This window comes from Mesoplodon bidens (genome assembly GCF_964165515.1).
Source record: "Mesoplodon bidens genome assembly, chromosome: 2".
Classification (NCBI taxonomy): domain Eukaryota; kingdom Metazoa; phylum Chordata; class Mammalia; order Artiodactyla; family Ziphiidae; genus Mesoplodon; species Mesoplodon bidens.
Genome location: NC_138177.1, coordinates 162,224,478 through 162,241,860, shown reverse-complemented (window position 1 = coordinate 162,241,860; position 17,383 = coordinate 162,224,478). Strand labels below are relative to the sequence as shown.

At 49.1% G+C, this 17,383-nt stretch overlaps 1 protein-coding gene across 2 annotated transcripts in view; it reads right to left on the bottom strand.

Moving 5' to 3' along the window:
• Nucleotides 1-4,955, bottom strand: part of NKAIN1 (sodium/potassium transporting ATPase interacting 1) — a 45,023-nt gene extending 40,068 nt beyond the window's left edge. Inside the window, exon 1 of one of the 2 annotated variants that reach the window (XM_081224423.1) lies at nucleotides 4,474-4,955. In XM_081224423.1, the coding sequence (XP_081080549.1) occupies nucleotides 4,474-4,527 (54 nt within the window). In that variant the 5' untranslated portion in view covers nucleotides 4,528-4,955. The remainder of the gene's footprint in view (nucleotides 1-4,473) is intronic. The other variant, XM_081224424.1, reaches the window with a different exon arrangement.
• Nucleotides 4,956-17,383: the final 12,428 nt, after the last annotated feature.

Below are 17,383 nucleotides of genomic sequence, written 5' to 3'. Positions count from 1 at the left end.
CCCTACCCTGTCAAAGGGGTATAAAGAACAAAGAGGGTCAGTGGCCTGGACGATTTCGTACTCTGACTCTAAAGCCCGGCCCAAGGGCCTGAAGCACCCAGAGGAGAGCCAGCCCCTCCCCAGGAAGCCATGAGCTTGCAGATGCAGCTGCTTCTGAGCACAGGCCCCTGCAGAGCCTAGCTCCCTCCGGTCTTCACGTCTTCACCATCCGCTGCTGCTAATAACGACATCAATCAGGTTGACCACTTTTCACACCATTACTCGCAGCTCGGCAGGAAGCAACATATTTCCCCCCTCACCCACCATCTTCCAGAAAGCAAAGAGCTTTCCAGAGGGGAAAAGAATGAAATCGATGTGTTTTCTGAGTACCTACTGTGTGCATGGCAGCTGCCTAAGCCCTTTTACTAACTCTGAGAGGTAAGGATGATTCTTTTTCTTTGACAGGGAAAGATACTGGGGCCCAGAGGAGCGAATGCATGTGTCCAAGGTCACACAGAGCCGGGACAAGAACAATCATGGCAGTGATGTATTACTGACCACTCACTGGCTCATGGTGCCAGGCATGTGCGTGATCCTATTGAAACAGTATCATTTTTGTTTTCAGATAAGGAGACTGAGGCCTGTAGCAGTGAAGAGACCTGTCTGAGGTCACGGGCTGCTTAAACGTGAGCAGCAGAGTGACATAGGGCGGAGAGGGTGGCTCTCTGCTCCGGCAAAAGAGCGCATGAATCTTGGTGCTGTCACTGACTAGCTTAGAGACCTCTCTGGGCCTCAGTTTCCTCATCAGAAAAAGGGGCTAATAAAAACATCTATCCCATTTTGTAGGATAAAAATAAGGAGGATAAAAACCGTAAAATAGCTAACGTTTATCGATCGCTGAACATGTACCAGGCAACTTTGCCAAGCACTTTACATATGTAAGCTCACTGGGTTAAATGAGGTTATGCATATAAACTGCTTAGCACAGAACTCCAGAAATGGGAGTGATCATGGTGATGATGAAGAAATTGATGATGATTCCCTTGGGCAAATCTCCCTGGTTCATCCTCTTACTGGAAGAATAGAGCAGCCTGTAAGCTTTCAGGAAGGAGGTGGACCAGGAAAGGAAGGCAGGGTTTGGACAGGGGAGGGAAAAGGGAAACATAAAAATCAGGGTGTGAATAGCATTAGTAATGTTAAGATGATATACCAAGTAGGGAGAAAGCAAGGGACCCAAGACGTTCTACAGGGTGGAACTAGACTGAGACACACGGAAACCTCCAGGCCAGTCCAGACATCCTCCCAGGGTCCCAGATGGGCAGAACTGGCAGGACCCTAGAGACACAGACCAATGGTTCTTCCCATTTTACAGATGGGGAAAAACCAAGGCTTGCAGTAGGGAAAAGACTTGTCCAAGTTCACAGGATGTCAGTGACAGAGGCAGGCTTGAATCCAGGCCTCCTGACTCTTAGCTCCATGCCCAACTACTTGCTGCTTCCCACAAAGGAAGAGTGCAGGAGGGCATTTGGATATGTCTGGGTCACAATTCCAGGGAAGCATACCAGGGTATACATCATTAAGATAATAATAATAAAAAACTATAGTTTATTGAATGCTCACTCTATGCCTGGCACAGTGCTAAGCTCATCTGCATTAAGCTACATGCATTTAATCCTCACAACAACCCTAAGACTTGGGAACTGTTTCTATCATCTCTATTGTCTGTCCTGTCAAACTCCAGAGCCTTGTCCCCTTTACTTGTCCACCTGAACGGTCCAGCCCCCACCTGCTTCTCCCACCCTCCAGTGCACCCTCACATCCTACTTCCTCACCCAAAGCAAGTCTACCCCAACTACAGAACAGTGTTTAGAACTGGCCTGTTCTCTTGTAATCATCAAGCCCCACACAAGAAAGAAAAACGACATAGTTCCTCTTCTAAAGTTTTCAGCTGAGAAACATTTAACAGTCTCTTCCTCTCTGCCCCTGTCCACTGGATGAGAAAACAGGCTCCCTTCTCCCTGGGATGATGTCAGGCTGGTGAATTCCCGCAGCCGGGAGCATATTACCAAAGCTGCCAGGCAGCAAAGGCTCCTGGGGGTTAGTGACAGCTGAAGGGACCCACTCTGCAATCGGACCAGACAGAGCAACAGACCCAAGAGACCAATTTTCCAGTCCCTCCTCAGAGCACCTCCCCAAATTACAAGCTGCCCAAAGGCACCCAGCCAAAATGTAGAAGGATCAGAATCCCACCCAGGTCTTGTCTAATTCCAGAGCCCCTTGTGCTGGTGAGCCCTCTAAGTGGAAGGGTGGCTTTAGCTGAGCTGGGGAGAGCTATGGAGGCAGGTAAGTGAGAGGCAGGGATACTGCCTCGCCACCTTCATCTCTCTAGAGTAGGAAGCACCTCCCCAGGGACCCCTGACTCGCCAGAGCCAAAACTACTTTTACAGTTAAGAAGGCAACAGAGGATGCTGGTCAGCTGTCTGGCTTCCCAGCCTGGCCCCTAACTGTAGAACTTTGGGCAAGCTACTTCATAGGGTTGTTAGGAGGATTAAATGAGTTAATACATGGAAAAGTGCTTACAGGGTACCTAGCACCTAGTAAGTGCTCCCCAAAGCTAACCACTGTTATTAACATCAACAGAGAATGACCGTGGGCCACACTGTTAATAGTGCTTACCTTTGGGGTATGGGACTGGGCATAGAAGGAAACGTCTTTAACTTCTGCTCTGTTTGGTTATTTATTGATTTAATCATTTCATAATATGTGTGTGTTACTTTTCTAATAAAAAAAAAAAGTCCTAGTTTAAAATTTTAAAATTAACACAGAAAAAAACATTCCTCGGAAAGTTTCAGCACTTCTTGGCATTTTATGTTCCTCAAAGGAGATAAAGAGGAACTGGGAGCCTGGAGTTGCCAAATAACTGATTCACTCATTTATTTTACAAATATTAATGGAGTGCCAGGCACTGTTCCAGCTGCTGGGGATTTAGGGGGAACAAGAAAGATAATCTCTGCCCTTCTGGAGTTTCCATTCTACCTGATCTTAATTAATCCCCTCTGCCACACTCAAGGATGAGGAATTCACTGAGAGGCCAACCAAGATGGCCCAGCTAGGGGAAGTCACTTGCCCTGCAGCCCACAGCTAGAAGCAGGGCTACAATCTTCAGGGCCCAGCTGTTTCGACCGCTGCCCAAGAGGGCAGGTCTGTGGATGCAAGTTTGGGGCTGAGGTCCACAAGAGGAGAGAAAAAAGATGAACGAGGAGGTCTGTATAGCCACACTCAAAGCTTCATTCTGCGTTACTGTACACACCTGTGGTGGAGGAAGGGCAATGGATGCAGGCTAAAGTGGAGACCCAGATCACGGAGTCAGGCATCAGTGAGGCTCAGGTTCCCCCAACTCAGACTCAGACCTGAGTTCCATCCATGGAGGTCCCCATGCACCTCTGCCCCCAAAGCCCCCAGTTGTTGGGCCTCAGCTCTAGGGTAGGCAGGAGATCCTGGCCTCTCCTTAAACGCCTTCCCAAATTCACCTGCCAGAGTCTGAATTGAAGGGCAGAGCTGGTCCCCTTCAGCCCCCAAATTCACTCCACTGGCCTCCCTGAGACAAGAACCTGAGTTCCCTGGGCTGGGATTAGGTGTCCCCAGATGCTCCCATCCTCCCCGGGGCACCCAAGTATCCCACCCCTATCAGTGCCAGCCCAGGCAGAGGAGCCTGCCTCCCCCCCCACACCCCCACTCTGGTGGCAATGGTGACTGACAGAAAGCCTGTGGCCTCAGCCAAAGCAGGGAGGGCGATCCCGCACCTGGTTGGTCAGACTGGCCCAGGACCTGGTAGCTCCTTGTGACCCTCTCCAGGGAGGGGCTCTCCATTCCCAGGCCTGCCCAGTCAGGAGCATAGAGGGAGGCAGGAAGAGCACAAAGGAGTGAACGGTTCCCGGAGTCTATGATCCCGACACACACAAATGAACATGGACCAGAAATGGTCAGAGATCTAGAGACATACCAAGGAGAAACCAGGAGAGAGACACACACAGGAGCAGAGACTTTGTGAGAAACACTGGGGCGGAGACCAGAGGCTGAGACCCACGCAAACGAGTGATCTAGAGGAAAACACACGGCAGTGACCTCAACGGATCCACACACCAGCCTCGGAAACACCCCCAAAACCCCGGCGAGCCACAGTCCCACAGCGCATCTCCCCAACAGAAGGCCGCTCGTACAGTGCGGGCGAGACGCGCCGAGCCCCAGGCGCGGAGCGGGCCGGGGACTCGCGCACAGGACGCACTCGGGGACCGGGGAGCGCCGGGCAAGAAGCGCACACAAAGAGACAGCCGGGCCAGCCCAAGCAGGCTCCGCCCGTCCGCTTCGTGGCTCCAGACCACCCCCCAACCCGGGCGCTCGCCCCAGACCCACACACACACCCCACCCGCACGCCCCGGGACCCCGCCCCGCCGCGCCCCACCCGGCCCGGCCGCCCGGGCGCGCGGCGCTCACCAGCTGCAGGCAGCAGAAGGCGACCAGCGTGCAGCGCCCGCTGCACTTGCCCATGGCTCCGGGGGCCGCGCGCGCCGTTCGCCGCGGCGCCCCTCTAGCTCGGCGGCCGCCGCCTCCTCCGCGCCGCGCGGGCTCCGCGTCCTCCCAGCTGGGCGCCCCGGGCGGCGGGACCGGGCGCCTAGGGCCGGGCCCGGGAGCGCCGGGTCCTCAGGGCTGCGGCCGGCCGCTCACGCTCGGAGTCCATGGTCCGTCCGCACGCGCGCCGGTTCTGCCGCGCCTCCTTTGTCTGGCCGGCCGGCCGCCAGGCGCGCCTCCCGCCCCGGGGCGGCTGGCGGGGAGCGCGGAGCGGGGAGCGCAGGCACCGAGCGCAGGCACCGAGCGCGGCGCAGCGCAGAGCAGCACTGCCCAGCAGGGGCAGCCGCCCGGGCGCTCGGCGGCCGCGGCTTCCCGGCCCCACCACGTGGCTCCGCCGCCGCCGCCGCCAAGAGGTAGAGAAGGAGGGAAAGAGGGGAGGGAAGAGGAGGGGAGGAGAGGGGTGGGGCGGGGCGGCCGAGGAAGCGGAGGGAGGGGAGAAGGGGGAGGGAAGCGGAGAGCAGGGGCGAGAGGCAGGAGTGAAGTGGGAAGAGTGCAGGCTTGGGGACTGATGGCCTTGGGTCAAACCCAGCTTCACTGCTCACTCGCTGTGTGACCTTGGGCAAATCACGTCACCTCTCTGGGCCTCCGTTTTCCTAACAAAATAGGAATAATAATGACTGCTTCAGTGTTGCCACAAAGATGAAATGCAGTTAGGTGAATAAAGCACTTAGCTCTGTGCCTGGCCTCCCGAGGGTGCTGGAGCATTCCTCTGTCCACCTTGTCTCTAGGGCCCGGCGGCTCCAACCTTGGCCCTCTATTTCCACTCCACTCCCCAGATCTGCTCCCCATCCCAGCCTCCCTCCTGAGTTCTTCCTTCCCTCTTTTCTTCTACTGGCATTTATTGAGCCCGAGTGACTACATACACGCCCCTGGGAGCCCTATGATCCAGAGGTGGGCCCTGCAGCACTGTTCCAGAACCCACTGAGCTTCCCAGGCCAGGGAACAGGCAATCCCCAGGGGCATAAGCAGGAGATGCCTGATGGCAGCGGTCTGCCCAGGGGGCTGTGGCCAGCCCCTCACCCAGGCTGCAGTGGGGAGGGAGTCAGGAAGGGCTTGCCAGTAGAAGACTGCCTTCTTCAAGGCGCCCCCTCCAAAAGCATTCAAGCTCTCAAACACATCCCCAGTCCACTGAATCATCCCAGCCCCCCTCCTAACTTCTTATATAGGGATTAGCATCACTCAGGTGGGAATCCCTGCGGCATCCTCCCAGCTCCTCTATCCCATCTGATCTGTCATTACATTCTGTGAACTTACCTTCCAGCTGTTATCTATGAAATATCTACTACCTACCAGGCTCTCCACTGGGGCTAAGGGGATGAACCAGTCCTGCACTCACTGAGAGAATAGTCTAGTGAGGAATTATTAAAACCAGAAAACATGCAAATAAATAATAACAAATTCTGATGAGTACCTTAAAGGATAACAAAAAGTGAAAGAATAAGGGGGCCATAACTCAGGTCCGGAGACCAGGAAAGACCTCCTTGAGGACGTGTCATTGATACTGAGAAGACAGTAGGAGGGAAGGAGAGGCCAAGGCCTGGAGAATAGTGTTCTGGCAGAAGAAACAATGTTTCTTTTCTTTTCCTTCCTCTCAGCTCTCACTGGCCCTCTGGACTCAGAAAACAGTATGACACAGATTAAGACCCATGGTTCTGGACCCAAGCAGCTTGGGTTCCAGTTCCAGCACTGCCACTTATGCGCTGTTTACAGAGTAAGCACTCAAATGCATGATTTCTCCTAGGACTGGTGACATAATTTGTGGGGGCCAGTGCAAAATGAAAATGCAAGACTCCTTAAGGCTCATTAGGAAGGAAGACACAGCAGACCATAAAACCAAGCACAGGGAGGGCCCTGTGTGACTGCAGAGGACACATGCCCCTGAAGCCAGTCGTGTTTTCTCCCTGGACTGTCAGAATGGTCTCTTCACTGGTCTCCTTCCTCCACCCACTTGTCAGCCGCCACTTTTATTTATTTTATTTTTTGCCACTTACTTGTGCTTTTTTTTTTCTTCTTTAACTGCGTCGTGCGGCATGTGGGATCCTAGTTCCCCAACCAGGGATCAAACCCGTGCCCCCCGCATTTGAAGCTCTGAGTCTTAACCACTGGACCGCCAGGGAAGTCCCAACCACTTAGTATTTTAAAACACACAGAATATTCGCAGAGTTGAAATTATGGGGGGTGGGGTGAATTGGGAGATTGGGATTGACATATATACACTACTATGTATAAAATAGATAACTAATGAGAACCTGCTGTATAGCACAGGGAACTCTACTCAGTGCTCTGTAGTAACCTAAGTGGGAAGGAAATCTAAAAAAGAGTGGAGATATATATACGTATAACTGATTCACTTTGCTGCACAGCAGAAACTAACACAACATTGTAAAGCAACTATACCCCAATAAAAATTAATTAAAAAATTTTAAAAAAGGAGATTATATGAGCTGAGGTTTTCACCTGGAATAATAAGCTGAGATAACAGTGGGAACTTTTCTCAGCCATGCTTGGCGAGTAACAGCTGTGTCTAACCAGGTTCCATGACTAGACAGGCCTCCAGGAGTCTGTGAAGTCCCTGAAATAACATGCAAATCTTCATCTGAGCAGATGTGTCATTTTCTGGGGAGAGGGTCCACAGGTTTCATCAGATTCTCCAAAGAGTATATTTCCCACAAAAGAATAAGAACCAGCCCCGCAAAGTCTCAGCCCAGATGTAACAGTTCTCTAGGAGATCCTCTTTAGGGCCTCTTCCACACAGAGCGTCTGCCAGTTCCCTCTGTGACACTAACAATGCAATTCAGTAATAATAACCATCATAGCTCCCATTTATTGAGTGCTTACTCTGAGCCAGGTACTTGGCATACACTATCTCATTTAATCCTAAAAACAGTGGATTCCACTGGGGCTGTGACCTGCCTTTGCCAGGCTCTTGGCTGTACCACATCGTGCCTGTGACACCCTGTTCCAGGGCCAGGCTGACTCACTCTTAAGTTTGTCCTATGGGACCAGGGATGATGGCCTGACATCAGCAGAACTAGCCTCTGCCCCTGGGTCATTCCGTTTAGTCGAAGTCTTGCCCACACCACACACACACAGCATGCCATCTCTCACTTCCATGATTTGCACGTGTACTTCTGTCTAGAATGCATCTCCCATCCAAATTGTCAGCCTGGAGGCCTCCTATTCAAATTTCAAATCTCAGCTCACCTGTCACTTCCCCCACCCAACCCAGACCTTCCTTAACACTCTGTGACCTCAAGGAGGCACCCTCCTTTGGGATCACATGTGGTCTGTGTTATCTCCGTGAGAGGTTTTACTGGGATTTACTGTCCTTGTCTGATTTTGTTCCCCCAATAGACTGAGCTCTATGAAGACAGTGACTGTGTCATAAATTATCTCTATATCCCACAGGACTTGGATCACGTCAGGAGTCAACAAATACGTGGTGAACGAATGATCTTCCTGCCTTGGGCCCTAGCATACCTTGTGCTCTCTTTACCACGGGGAAGTCCAGGATGCTAAGGGGGAAGGCAATCTAACTACAGGAAGAGAGAGAAACATCTTTGTCAAGAAACTGGGGATGTTAGGAGCTGAGGATGATGTCAGGAGGGGCTTGTAGTAGTCAACACAAAAGATGACTAACCCTTGGACTAGGGAAAGAATGTGGGGGAAATGAAGCAGGATTTAGAAATAAAGGACAGAGATGATTTAGAACATTCCCACGCTTCCTGAGTAAGAAGGCAGGATCATGGTCAGCCCTAGAGAGAGGCACATTAGGAGCTGCTGAAGCGAGGAAATTCCTGAGCTGTTACGTCCTTCCCTTGCCCTAAACCAAGCCAAGTCACCATGTCTGAATCTTCCACCATTAGTCCCTCTCTGGGTTAAAACACTAAAAGCTGAGAAAGTTCACTCATAAGATAGCAGAAATTAAATTAAACCTATTAATTTCTCCTTCCAAGTTAGCGGACTGAACGTGCTCCCTAATTATAGTTTGTGGGGTGTTTTCTGACACCAACCAATTCTCCAACACCAGCTGGTTGTCCAACAATTCAATTCAATTCAATGCAGACACTACCCAGAGTTGGCGCAGACCCACAGCTTAAAGATTCAGTTCCACAAGACTGCCTCTACTTCACATGCTAGTTGCAAATCTCCAGCCAGCCCTACTTTTGACCAACCAGCTATAAATCAGGGGTCCCCATGACCTCCTCCTCAGGTTGGATAATTTGTTTGTGAACAGCTCACAGAACTCAGGAAGGTAGTTTACTTACATTTACTGGCTTATTATAAAGGATACAAATGAATAGCCAAAGAGGTCTATAGGGTGAGGTCTGGAAGGGTCCTGGGCACTTCTGTCTCTGTGGAGTAGGGGTGCACAACCCTCCCAGCTGGTTCACCTCCCTGGAAGCTGCTCTGGATCTCATTGTTCTAGAGCAGTTAAAGAGCTTGGTCACCAGCTACCACCCCTCTTTCCTGGAGCTCAGTAGGAGGGGCTAAAAGGTTCGTCTCTAATCACTTGGTCTTTCTGGTGACCAGTCCCATCCTGAGTCTGTTGAGGGGTCTCGTCCTAAGTCATCTCATTAGAATAACCTCAGGTGTGATCAAAAGGGACTCATGAATAACAAGAGACACGCCTATCACTGAGGACACTCCCAGAGTTTTAGGAGCTCTGTGCCAAGACTAGGGACAAAGACCTCATTATATCACAGTAGCTAACACCTCTTAAGCATTCTGTGCCAGGCACTGTTCTGAGCAACTTCTACGCAGTAACGCGTTAAATCTCACAGGAGCCCTCTGACGTGGGTACTATTATCACCACCGGCAGTTTCTAGGAGAGGGAACTGAGGCTCAGAGAGGTTAGATCACGTGCCTGGGGTCATACAACAAGGAAGTAGCAGAATCAGGATTTGATCCAGGCAGAACTACCTATACCATTCCTACAGCATTCCTTACGGATTTTGAACTTTAATTTTTTTAGCAGCAAACGCTTCTCTTCAAAAGAAATCATACATTTCTGAAACTGAAAAAACGTTGGACCACTCTGGTTTTGTGGAGAGAGAGGACTGGGAACCTGGTGTCTCAGCCTGCCCCTGCATCCTGTGAAGATCAGCCCCTCAAGCCAAAGTCCCTCAGGAACAAAGTGAAAAAGCCACTGGCCTAGATGATCTGCAAAGTGCCTTTTCTGAAGAGGCGAGAGATAAAGAAAGGGAGAACCTGAATGGCAGAGAGGTTGAGTGAGTTCTGTAATGTCACACAGCATGTTAGGGCAGAGCTGGTTCTCAAGACCTCCGGGTAAGTTCCATTACTGTGTCAGGCACTGAGTTAGGAGCTTTGGAACCAAAGATGAAAAGGATAGGTGCCCCTGACAATCCTTGGGCTAAAAGCCTGAGGGTTAGCATACTGGCCAGCAGCATGACATCGTCCACTGCTTGTTTCCCTAAACCCAGCAACTTCACCCATTTGCTTTTCCTCTCTGGGCCCTGATGGCATCTGAGTTTGTGACTCTTGAGCCTGTGGGAGAGGCAGACATATAAACAGACAGTTATGAGTGATACATAGAAGGGCATAGTGCCTATGAGGTACAGAAATCAAATGGTGGAAAGAATGGCTAACTCTGCTTGGGAATAGGCAGTGATGGAACACTTCAGAGAAAGGATGATGCCTGAAACATAGGCTGCCAGACAGAAAAAGAAGTGCAAGAAAAATTAAATAAATAAAAGAAAAAGAAGTTCAGACACAGAAGTATTTAACAGCAAGCTGTGTTCAGGAGCTATGACCCCTTCTCTTTAATTTCTGCGCATACTTTTTACTGCTTGTCACCTCCTTCCTGCCACCACCCCTGTCCAACCAACTTCCTTCAAATCTTAAAAGGAAAAATATTTCTAAGAAAGAATGGTTGAGGGACTTCCCTGGTGGTCCAGTGGTAAAGAATCCTCCTTACAATGCAGGGGACACGGGTTCGATCCCTGGACAGGGAACTAAGATCCCACATGCCGTGGGGCAACCAAGCCCACACGCCACAACTACCGAGCTCGCGCGCCTCAACTAGAGAACCTGAGTGCCGCAAACTACAGAGCCCACGCACCCTGGAGCCTGCGCACCACAACTAGAGAGAAGCCCACGCGCCGCAACGAAAGATCCTGCATGCCTCAACAAAGATCCCTCAACAAAGATCCCACGTGCTGCAGTTAAGACCCGATGCAGCCAAAAATAAATGAAATAAATAAATAATAAATAAATCTTTTAAAAAAATGGTTGAGAATAAAGGAATAGGAAGAACAGGGTGTATATGAATGGGCAGGGTCTAGGTCAGGAAACCCTAAACAGCTCTGATGGCAGGCAGTAAAGCTTGTAGAAAGTTGACTTTCCTTGTCTCTTTCCAGAATCCCTAGCACAGAATCTGCTGACAGCCAAGACAAATCTCCCTTTTCACTAGCCCTTAGCAGCTGCCTGGGCTTTCAGTTAAAGTCGGCCCTCAGGCCAGCTGAGCTGGGGACTTTGAGATGGCAGGAGGCCCTCTCCAATCGGCCCCATACTTCGCTGGGCCTTTATTGTGCTGCACTGGGCTTGCCCAAGGGCCAGCTGGGGATAGGAAGACAGATGGGGTCAGCTCAGGCCTGGCCACTCCAGCAGGTCCCAAATGCCCTGATAGGATTCTCAACCCCCTGCTGGCTCCCCTCCCCCTTATCATTTTCCATAAGCCCTGACTGACCCAGACATCCTTTCACGGCCAACAATTCACTGAATCCTAAAATTACCATCTTAAGAGTCTGAGGTAAATGGCATGTAAAATCATAGAACAATGGTGTTGGAAAAGACCACGGAGGTCCTCTAATTGAGTGGCTCCCAGATATTAGTGTGCAGACCACTTGCATCTGAATCAGGGCCCCACACCAGTTCAACTCCAGCAAAATCTCTGGAGGTGGGACCTGGCTACAGGTATTTAAAAAGTATACTCCCCAGGGATTCTGCTGAGCAGCTCTAACCCTCTAAATCAATTATAACGCAGGCATTCCTGTCAAATGGTCACCCAGCTTCTGCTTGTACATTCCAGAGAGGAGCACCTCTTGACCATTCTGTGTTTGGACAGCTCTGACTCAGCTGCTTTCTTTGTTGAGTGTAAGTCTGTCTTCTTATAATCCACTTGTCTTGGCTTTGCACTTTGAGGCTTCCCAGAATAAGAGCGTTTTCTCTTTTCCAGGGTAGTCTTTTTTTTTTTTTTGGTAGTCTTTTGATGTTTGAAGATACTGATCTCATCTATCTCCCCTGGTTCCTACAACAGTTCCCTATAATGATTTTCTGAGAGGGTACCCAGAATCAAAAGCATCCTCAGGTGTGGTTGAGCTCCTGGGCAGAGTACTGAGAACTTTGCTGGCTTCCTTCCCATGGAACAAAGCCCAGAGCTGCCCCACCTGGCTTTTGGACTCTGCAATCTGGCTCCGACACTTTCCAAGGTTCCTACTCATCTGTCACTCCCCCAACATGCTGTTACCACCACCATGTGCTGTGTGTCATTTTTGATCGCACCAGGAGTTCTGGTGATCTGTGAAGTTGTCCAATATTCAGACTGTACTTACTCCCCTCCCAGTTCCCTCTTCTCCCCAATTTCCAATCTTCCTTTAAGATTCACTTAAAGTGTCATTTCCTCGGTAAAACTTTTTCTAATTTCTCCTGAGGCACTTCCTCCTAGTTTGTAGGTATACCTCCGACAGTATGTATTAGATTGAATTTGAATTGCTTATTCATGTTTCTAAAACAAGGACATGAGAAGACACAGAGCACAGATAAATATGGTACATCCTCCTGGAGTGTCAGTTTTACTTGGTGCTCAGTCATTTAAAACAATTATTAATGTAAAACAAGCACAGCTATATTATGAAGCAGCATACAAAACCACATACATTTAAGTAGTCAATTTCACTGGGGAAGAAGGTATGGGGGAATGTTCTAGATTAAGAGACACTAGAGAGAATACCCCAAAGCATAAAACTTGATTCTAGATTGAAAAATTAGCTATAAAAGACATTTTTAATACTGGGAAAATTTTAATATGATCATTAGATGGTATTATGGAATTGCTGTTAATTTTCTTAGATGCAGTAATGGATTGTGGCTATGAAAGAGAATGTTCTTAGGAGATAGATACCTGCTGGAGTATTTAGGAATATTGGGGAGTAAGGAATTATGATGTCTGCATCTTACTTTCAATAGTCATTGAAAGCTGTACATATACAATGTGTGTGTGAGACAGAGGAGAGATTATTGAATCTAGATGGAACATATACAGATATTCGCTATGTTAATCTTTCAATTTTTATGTTTGAAACTTTTCAAAAAGTTGAGAGGGGGGAATTATACATTTTATAGATTCAAGGTGAGATTTCAAAGTTATTAATTTCAGGAGTCCCTCCTGCTCCAGTTCATTCTCCTCTGCCATTAAGGGGAAAAGTTTGAGAAGCCCTGATTTTTGTTTCTCTCCCCACTATTCTGCCCTGTGAGCCTTCAAAGATGAGGCTATGACTCAGTCATTTCTGTATTCTCGGAGCACAGCACAGGGCCCACCACAGAGGCCTGTTGAATTAATGTTTCCTGAATGAGCAAAACCTCTAACTTAATATGCATGTGACCTTGGTTAAACAGTATCTTTTTTCAGTTTCCCCTTCTGTAAAATGAGGTTGGACTAGATGACCTAACTACCTGTAAGGTCCTTTCTGGCTCTAGTATCTTTGGATGCTATACTTTGAAGGAAGATTAGAGGTCATTTTTCTGCACAAAGCCCCACAGTCAGTCAGGCAGAGATGACCACAGTAGATCAACCTCTACTTCCTGGGCAAACTCCTAAGTTTCAGCTCAGCCGTGGGCACCGGGAGAAGTGTTCTTAAGTTCACACAGACCACATGTCAGAGCAGTGATTTCCTTGAGATCCAAGGGGTGCCAGGAGAAGTCAACTTGGCTTTATGCTACCCTCCTGTCTATAGTTATAGCCATGGCTAACACTAGTGTCCTCAACTTTAACTGCACATTGCAATCACCAGAGAAAGCTTTAAAAAATACTGATGTTTACCCTGGAGATTCTGATTTAATTGGTCTGGGGTATGATCTAAGCATCTGGAGTTTTAAAGGCTCCTCAGGTGCTTCTAATGTGCATTCAAGGTTAAAAGTCACGAAGGCCTACACTGTGGTGATGGGGTAAGATCTCTAGCTGGGTTTTATGTCCTGGCTTTGCCACTTATTAGCTGGTTGATCTTAGATGTTACATCTCTTTGGACATGTTGCCCCAAATGTGACAAGTGAGATAAAGTATGTAAGCCAAAAAGAACAGTTAAATAGTTAAGGACAACTATCACTGAATAAACAGGAGAAGCCTCTGTGGCTCTCCCAGGAAAGATGAAAGCTTTGAGTCTATAGAGCAGTGGTTCTCAAACTTGCATCAGAATCACATGGAGGACTTGTTACACCGGAGTGCTGAACACTCTTTCCCCCAAAGTTTCTGATTCAGTAGGTCTCAGGCAGAGCACCTGAGTTTGCATTTCTAGCATGTTCTCAGGAGATGTTGATGATGCTGCAGTTCCAGAGACCACACTTTGAGAATCACTGCTCTAGAGCAGAGTTTCTCAACAGCAACACTAGTGACATTTTGGAGCACCTACTTCTTTGAGCATCCCTGGCCTCTACTCACTAGATGTGCATAGCATCCCTTGAGTTGTGACCATCGAAAATGTCTCCAGACATTGTCAAATGTCCCTTAGGCAGCAAAATTGTGCAGAGTTGAGAACTACTGCTCTAGAGGATATAAATTAAAGAAGAATCTAAGAGTGTAGGTGAGTTGCAGAGGCAAGTGAGGAAAAGAAGTTGAAACCTAGAAGAAAGGAGGAATTTGGGATAGCTCAGGGCTTGATGTGGAAAGGGTGGGGGCCCGGGTTTTTCAAAGGATCATTATGCGTCTGGGGTATAGAGACAATTGACCAGAGGGCAGAGGGCAGGCTCAGAGGCCAGACTTGGCTTTATTTGGTTCCACAGGATTAGTGGCTGTCTTTTAAGTCTGGCCCCTCCATCTGTCCTGGGACACAGCTGTCAAGCTCTAAAATCTCTTGGAAGAAATCCTGTCCTAACTCAAATGGCCTTCCCCTAAGGCTCAACTGCCTGCAGCCCCAAATTGCTCAGAGCTCTCTCTCTTACCTCCATCCACACCTTGAGATGTTAACAAGCAGCAGACCTCAGGTCTATCAGGAGAAACAAATAACTCTGTAGTTTTGCTGTGAAGAAGCAACTCTGTTAAGAGCCCTGACCTGTCCAAATCCACCTCCCTGACAATTCAGCTCACAAAACTTAACCACCCAGTGAAAAAAAGATTTGGCTCTTTAAGTGCCAATGGTATTAAGTGCTAGAGACTGGAAGTCATAAAGGGAAATTAACTGAAAACCAGAGATGGCATTACTCATTTGGGAGCAATCTATCTCTCCCAAAGTGAGAATACAATTTGCACCCTCTAGGGATGTTTTATACTCAAATCTTTATTCCCCAGGCTAGGGCCTCTATTCCCTACAAATTCTAAGTGGTGTTGCTATTTCCTGCTAATGGGTTTCTACCCAGCCTTTGAAGAAGGCACTTGGGAGGAGTCAAGAGGCTGAGGTTAGAGGAAAGCCCTTGCAGCCTCCAGGGCCTTGGTTCTTCCCAATCACTGCCAAGTTCTCAAGGGATTGATAGGCTTTTAAAAGTGCAGCGTCAAAGTTCAAGCCTTGTTTTACCCCAAGCCAAGAAAGATGAGGGTGTGTGTGGGGGACCGGACTAATTGTGAGGTATGTAGACCAGGTATTTATAAGGGATTAGGGAGTAAACTGTGATTGTGGTAGAGGCGTGAAAAGTGGCTTGCAAACTATCTTTGGCCAAGTCTCTTCTGGTTAAAGGCATAACCATATCTATAATTATTGCTTAGGTCTGAAAGCTGAGTCACCATTCCTTTTGAAGGTCTCACTCTACTTAGTATAAGGTTCTAAGCATTCCTGCAGTAAAGGAATGCTATTTCACTTTATTTAACCCAGTCTTTCCTGAACTTATGTGAGCATGGGATCTTTATGCCCAAAGTACCTAAGATACCTGGGAAACAGTGTTCTGTGGAATACACTTTAGGAAACCTCAACCTATAAGATAAATCATAGTACAAGCTCTCCAGCATTTGGCTCCTACTTAATTTAGCCCCATCACTAACCATGCTGAAGTTCTCTTGGTTCATGAAAACACACCAAGCTTTCAAGCTTGTGCCTGCTGTTTCTTAGAATGCACATGTTTTTTTGCCCACTGGCAAAGTCCTACTCATTCTCTAAGTCCCAATCTAAGGATAAAGAATCTGTGAAACTTCCTTAACTCCCAGGAACAATAAAGTGCTTTCCATTTCCAGTGTAAAGTGAATAAACTTTATACTTTATTCACTGTACTAAAAGTAATTGGTTTGACAGGTTTATCACCCTGCTGGTTCCTTCATTAATGAGTTAAGTCTTGGACATGTGCTCACTTAAAACTATCCTCTTGGGCTTCCCTGGTGGCGCAGTGGTTGAGAGTCCACCTGCCGATGCAGGGGACACAGGTTCGTGCCCTGGTCCAGGAAGATCCCACATGCCGCGGAGTGGCTGGGCCCGTAAGCCATGGCCGCTGAGCCTGTGCATCTGGAGCCTGTGCTCTGCAACGGGAGAGGCCACAACAGTGAGAGGCCCGCGTACCGCAAAAAAACAAAAACAAAAACAAAACTATGGGGCTTCCCTGGTGGCGCAGTGGTTGAGTCCGCCTGCAGATGCAGGGGACACGGGTTCGTGCCCCGGTCCGGGAGGATCCCACATGCCGCGGAGCGGCTAGGCCCGTGAGCCATGGCCGCTGAGCCTGTGCGTCCGGAGCCTGCGCTCCGCAAGGGGAGAGGCCACAACAGTGAGAGGCCCGCATAACGCAAAAAAAAAAACCAAAAAAACAAAAAAACAACTATCCTACTTACTTTTACTTACTTACTTACTTACTTATTTATTTTGGCTGTGTTGCATCTTCGTTTCTGTGCGAGGGCCTTCCCTAGTTGTGGCAAGCGGGGGCCACTCTTCATCGCGGTGCGCGGGCCTGTCACCGTCGCGGCCTCTCCCGTCGCGGAGCACAGGCTCCAGACGCGCAGGCTCAGCAGTTGTGGCCCACGGGTCTAGTTACTCCGCGGCATGTGGGATCCCCCCAGACCAGGGCCCGAACCTGTGTCCCCTGCACCAGCAGGCAGACTCCCAACCACTGCGCCACCAGGGAAGCCCCCTCTTTCTTTTATAACTTAAGTAGATGATTCAGTTTGTGAGCTAAAAGTATAAAACCAAACACGTTCAGAACAGGTTGGAGGTGTGAAGACCTCTGTGTTGAGGTAGGAGATTCAGAAAAGACACACTGCGCTCCCCAGTGCTAGATGGGATTCATCAGTGCTGATCTGTGTGCCGGGCAGAGTCACCCCGTGAGCCAGAGACAGTACCTGTCATGGGGGTAGAAGGCAACTAATAGCATTTCTTTTTTTTTTTTTTGTCGCGGTACGCGGGCCTCTCACTGTTGTGGCCTCTCCCGTTGCAGAGCACAGGCTCCGGACGCGCAGGCCCAGCGGCCATGGCTCACGGGCCCAGCTGCTCCGCAGCATGTGGGATCTTCCCGGACCGGGGCACGAACCCACGTCCCCTGCATCGATCGGCAGGCGGACTCTCAACCGCTGCGCCACCAGGGAAGCCCAATAGCATTTCTTAATGCCTGTCAGTTTAAGACAGACAAGCAA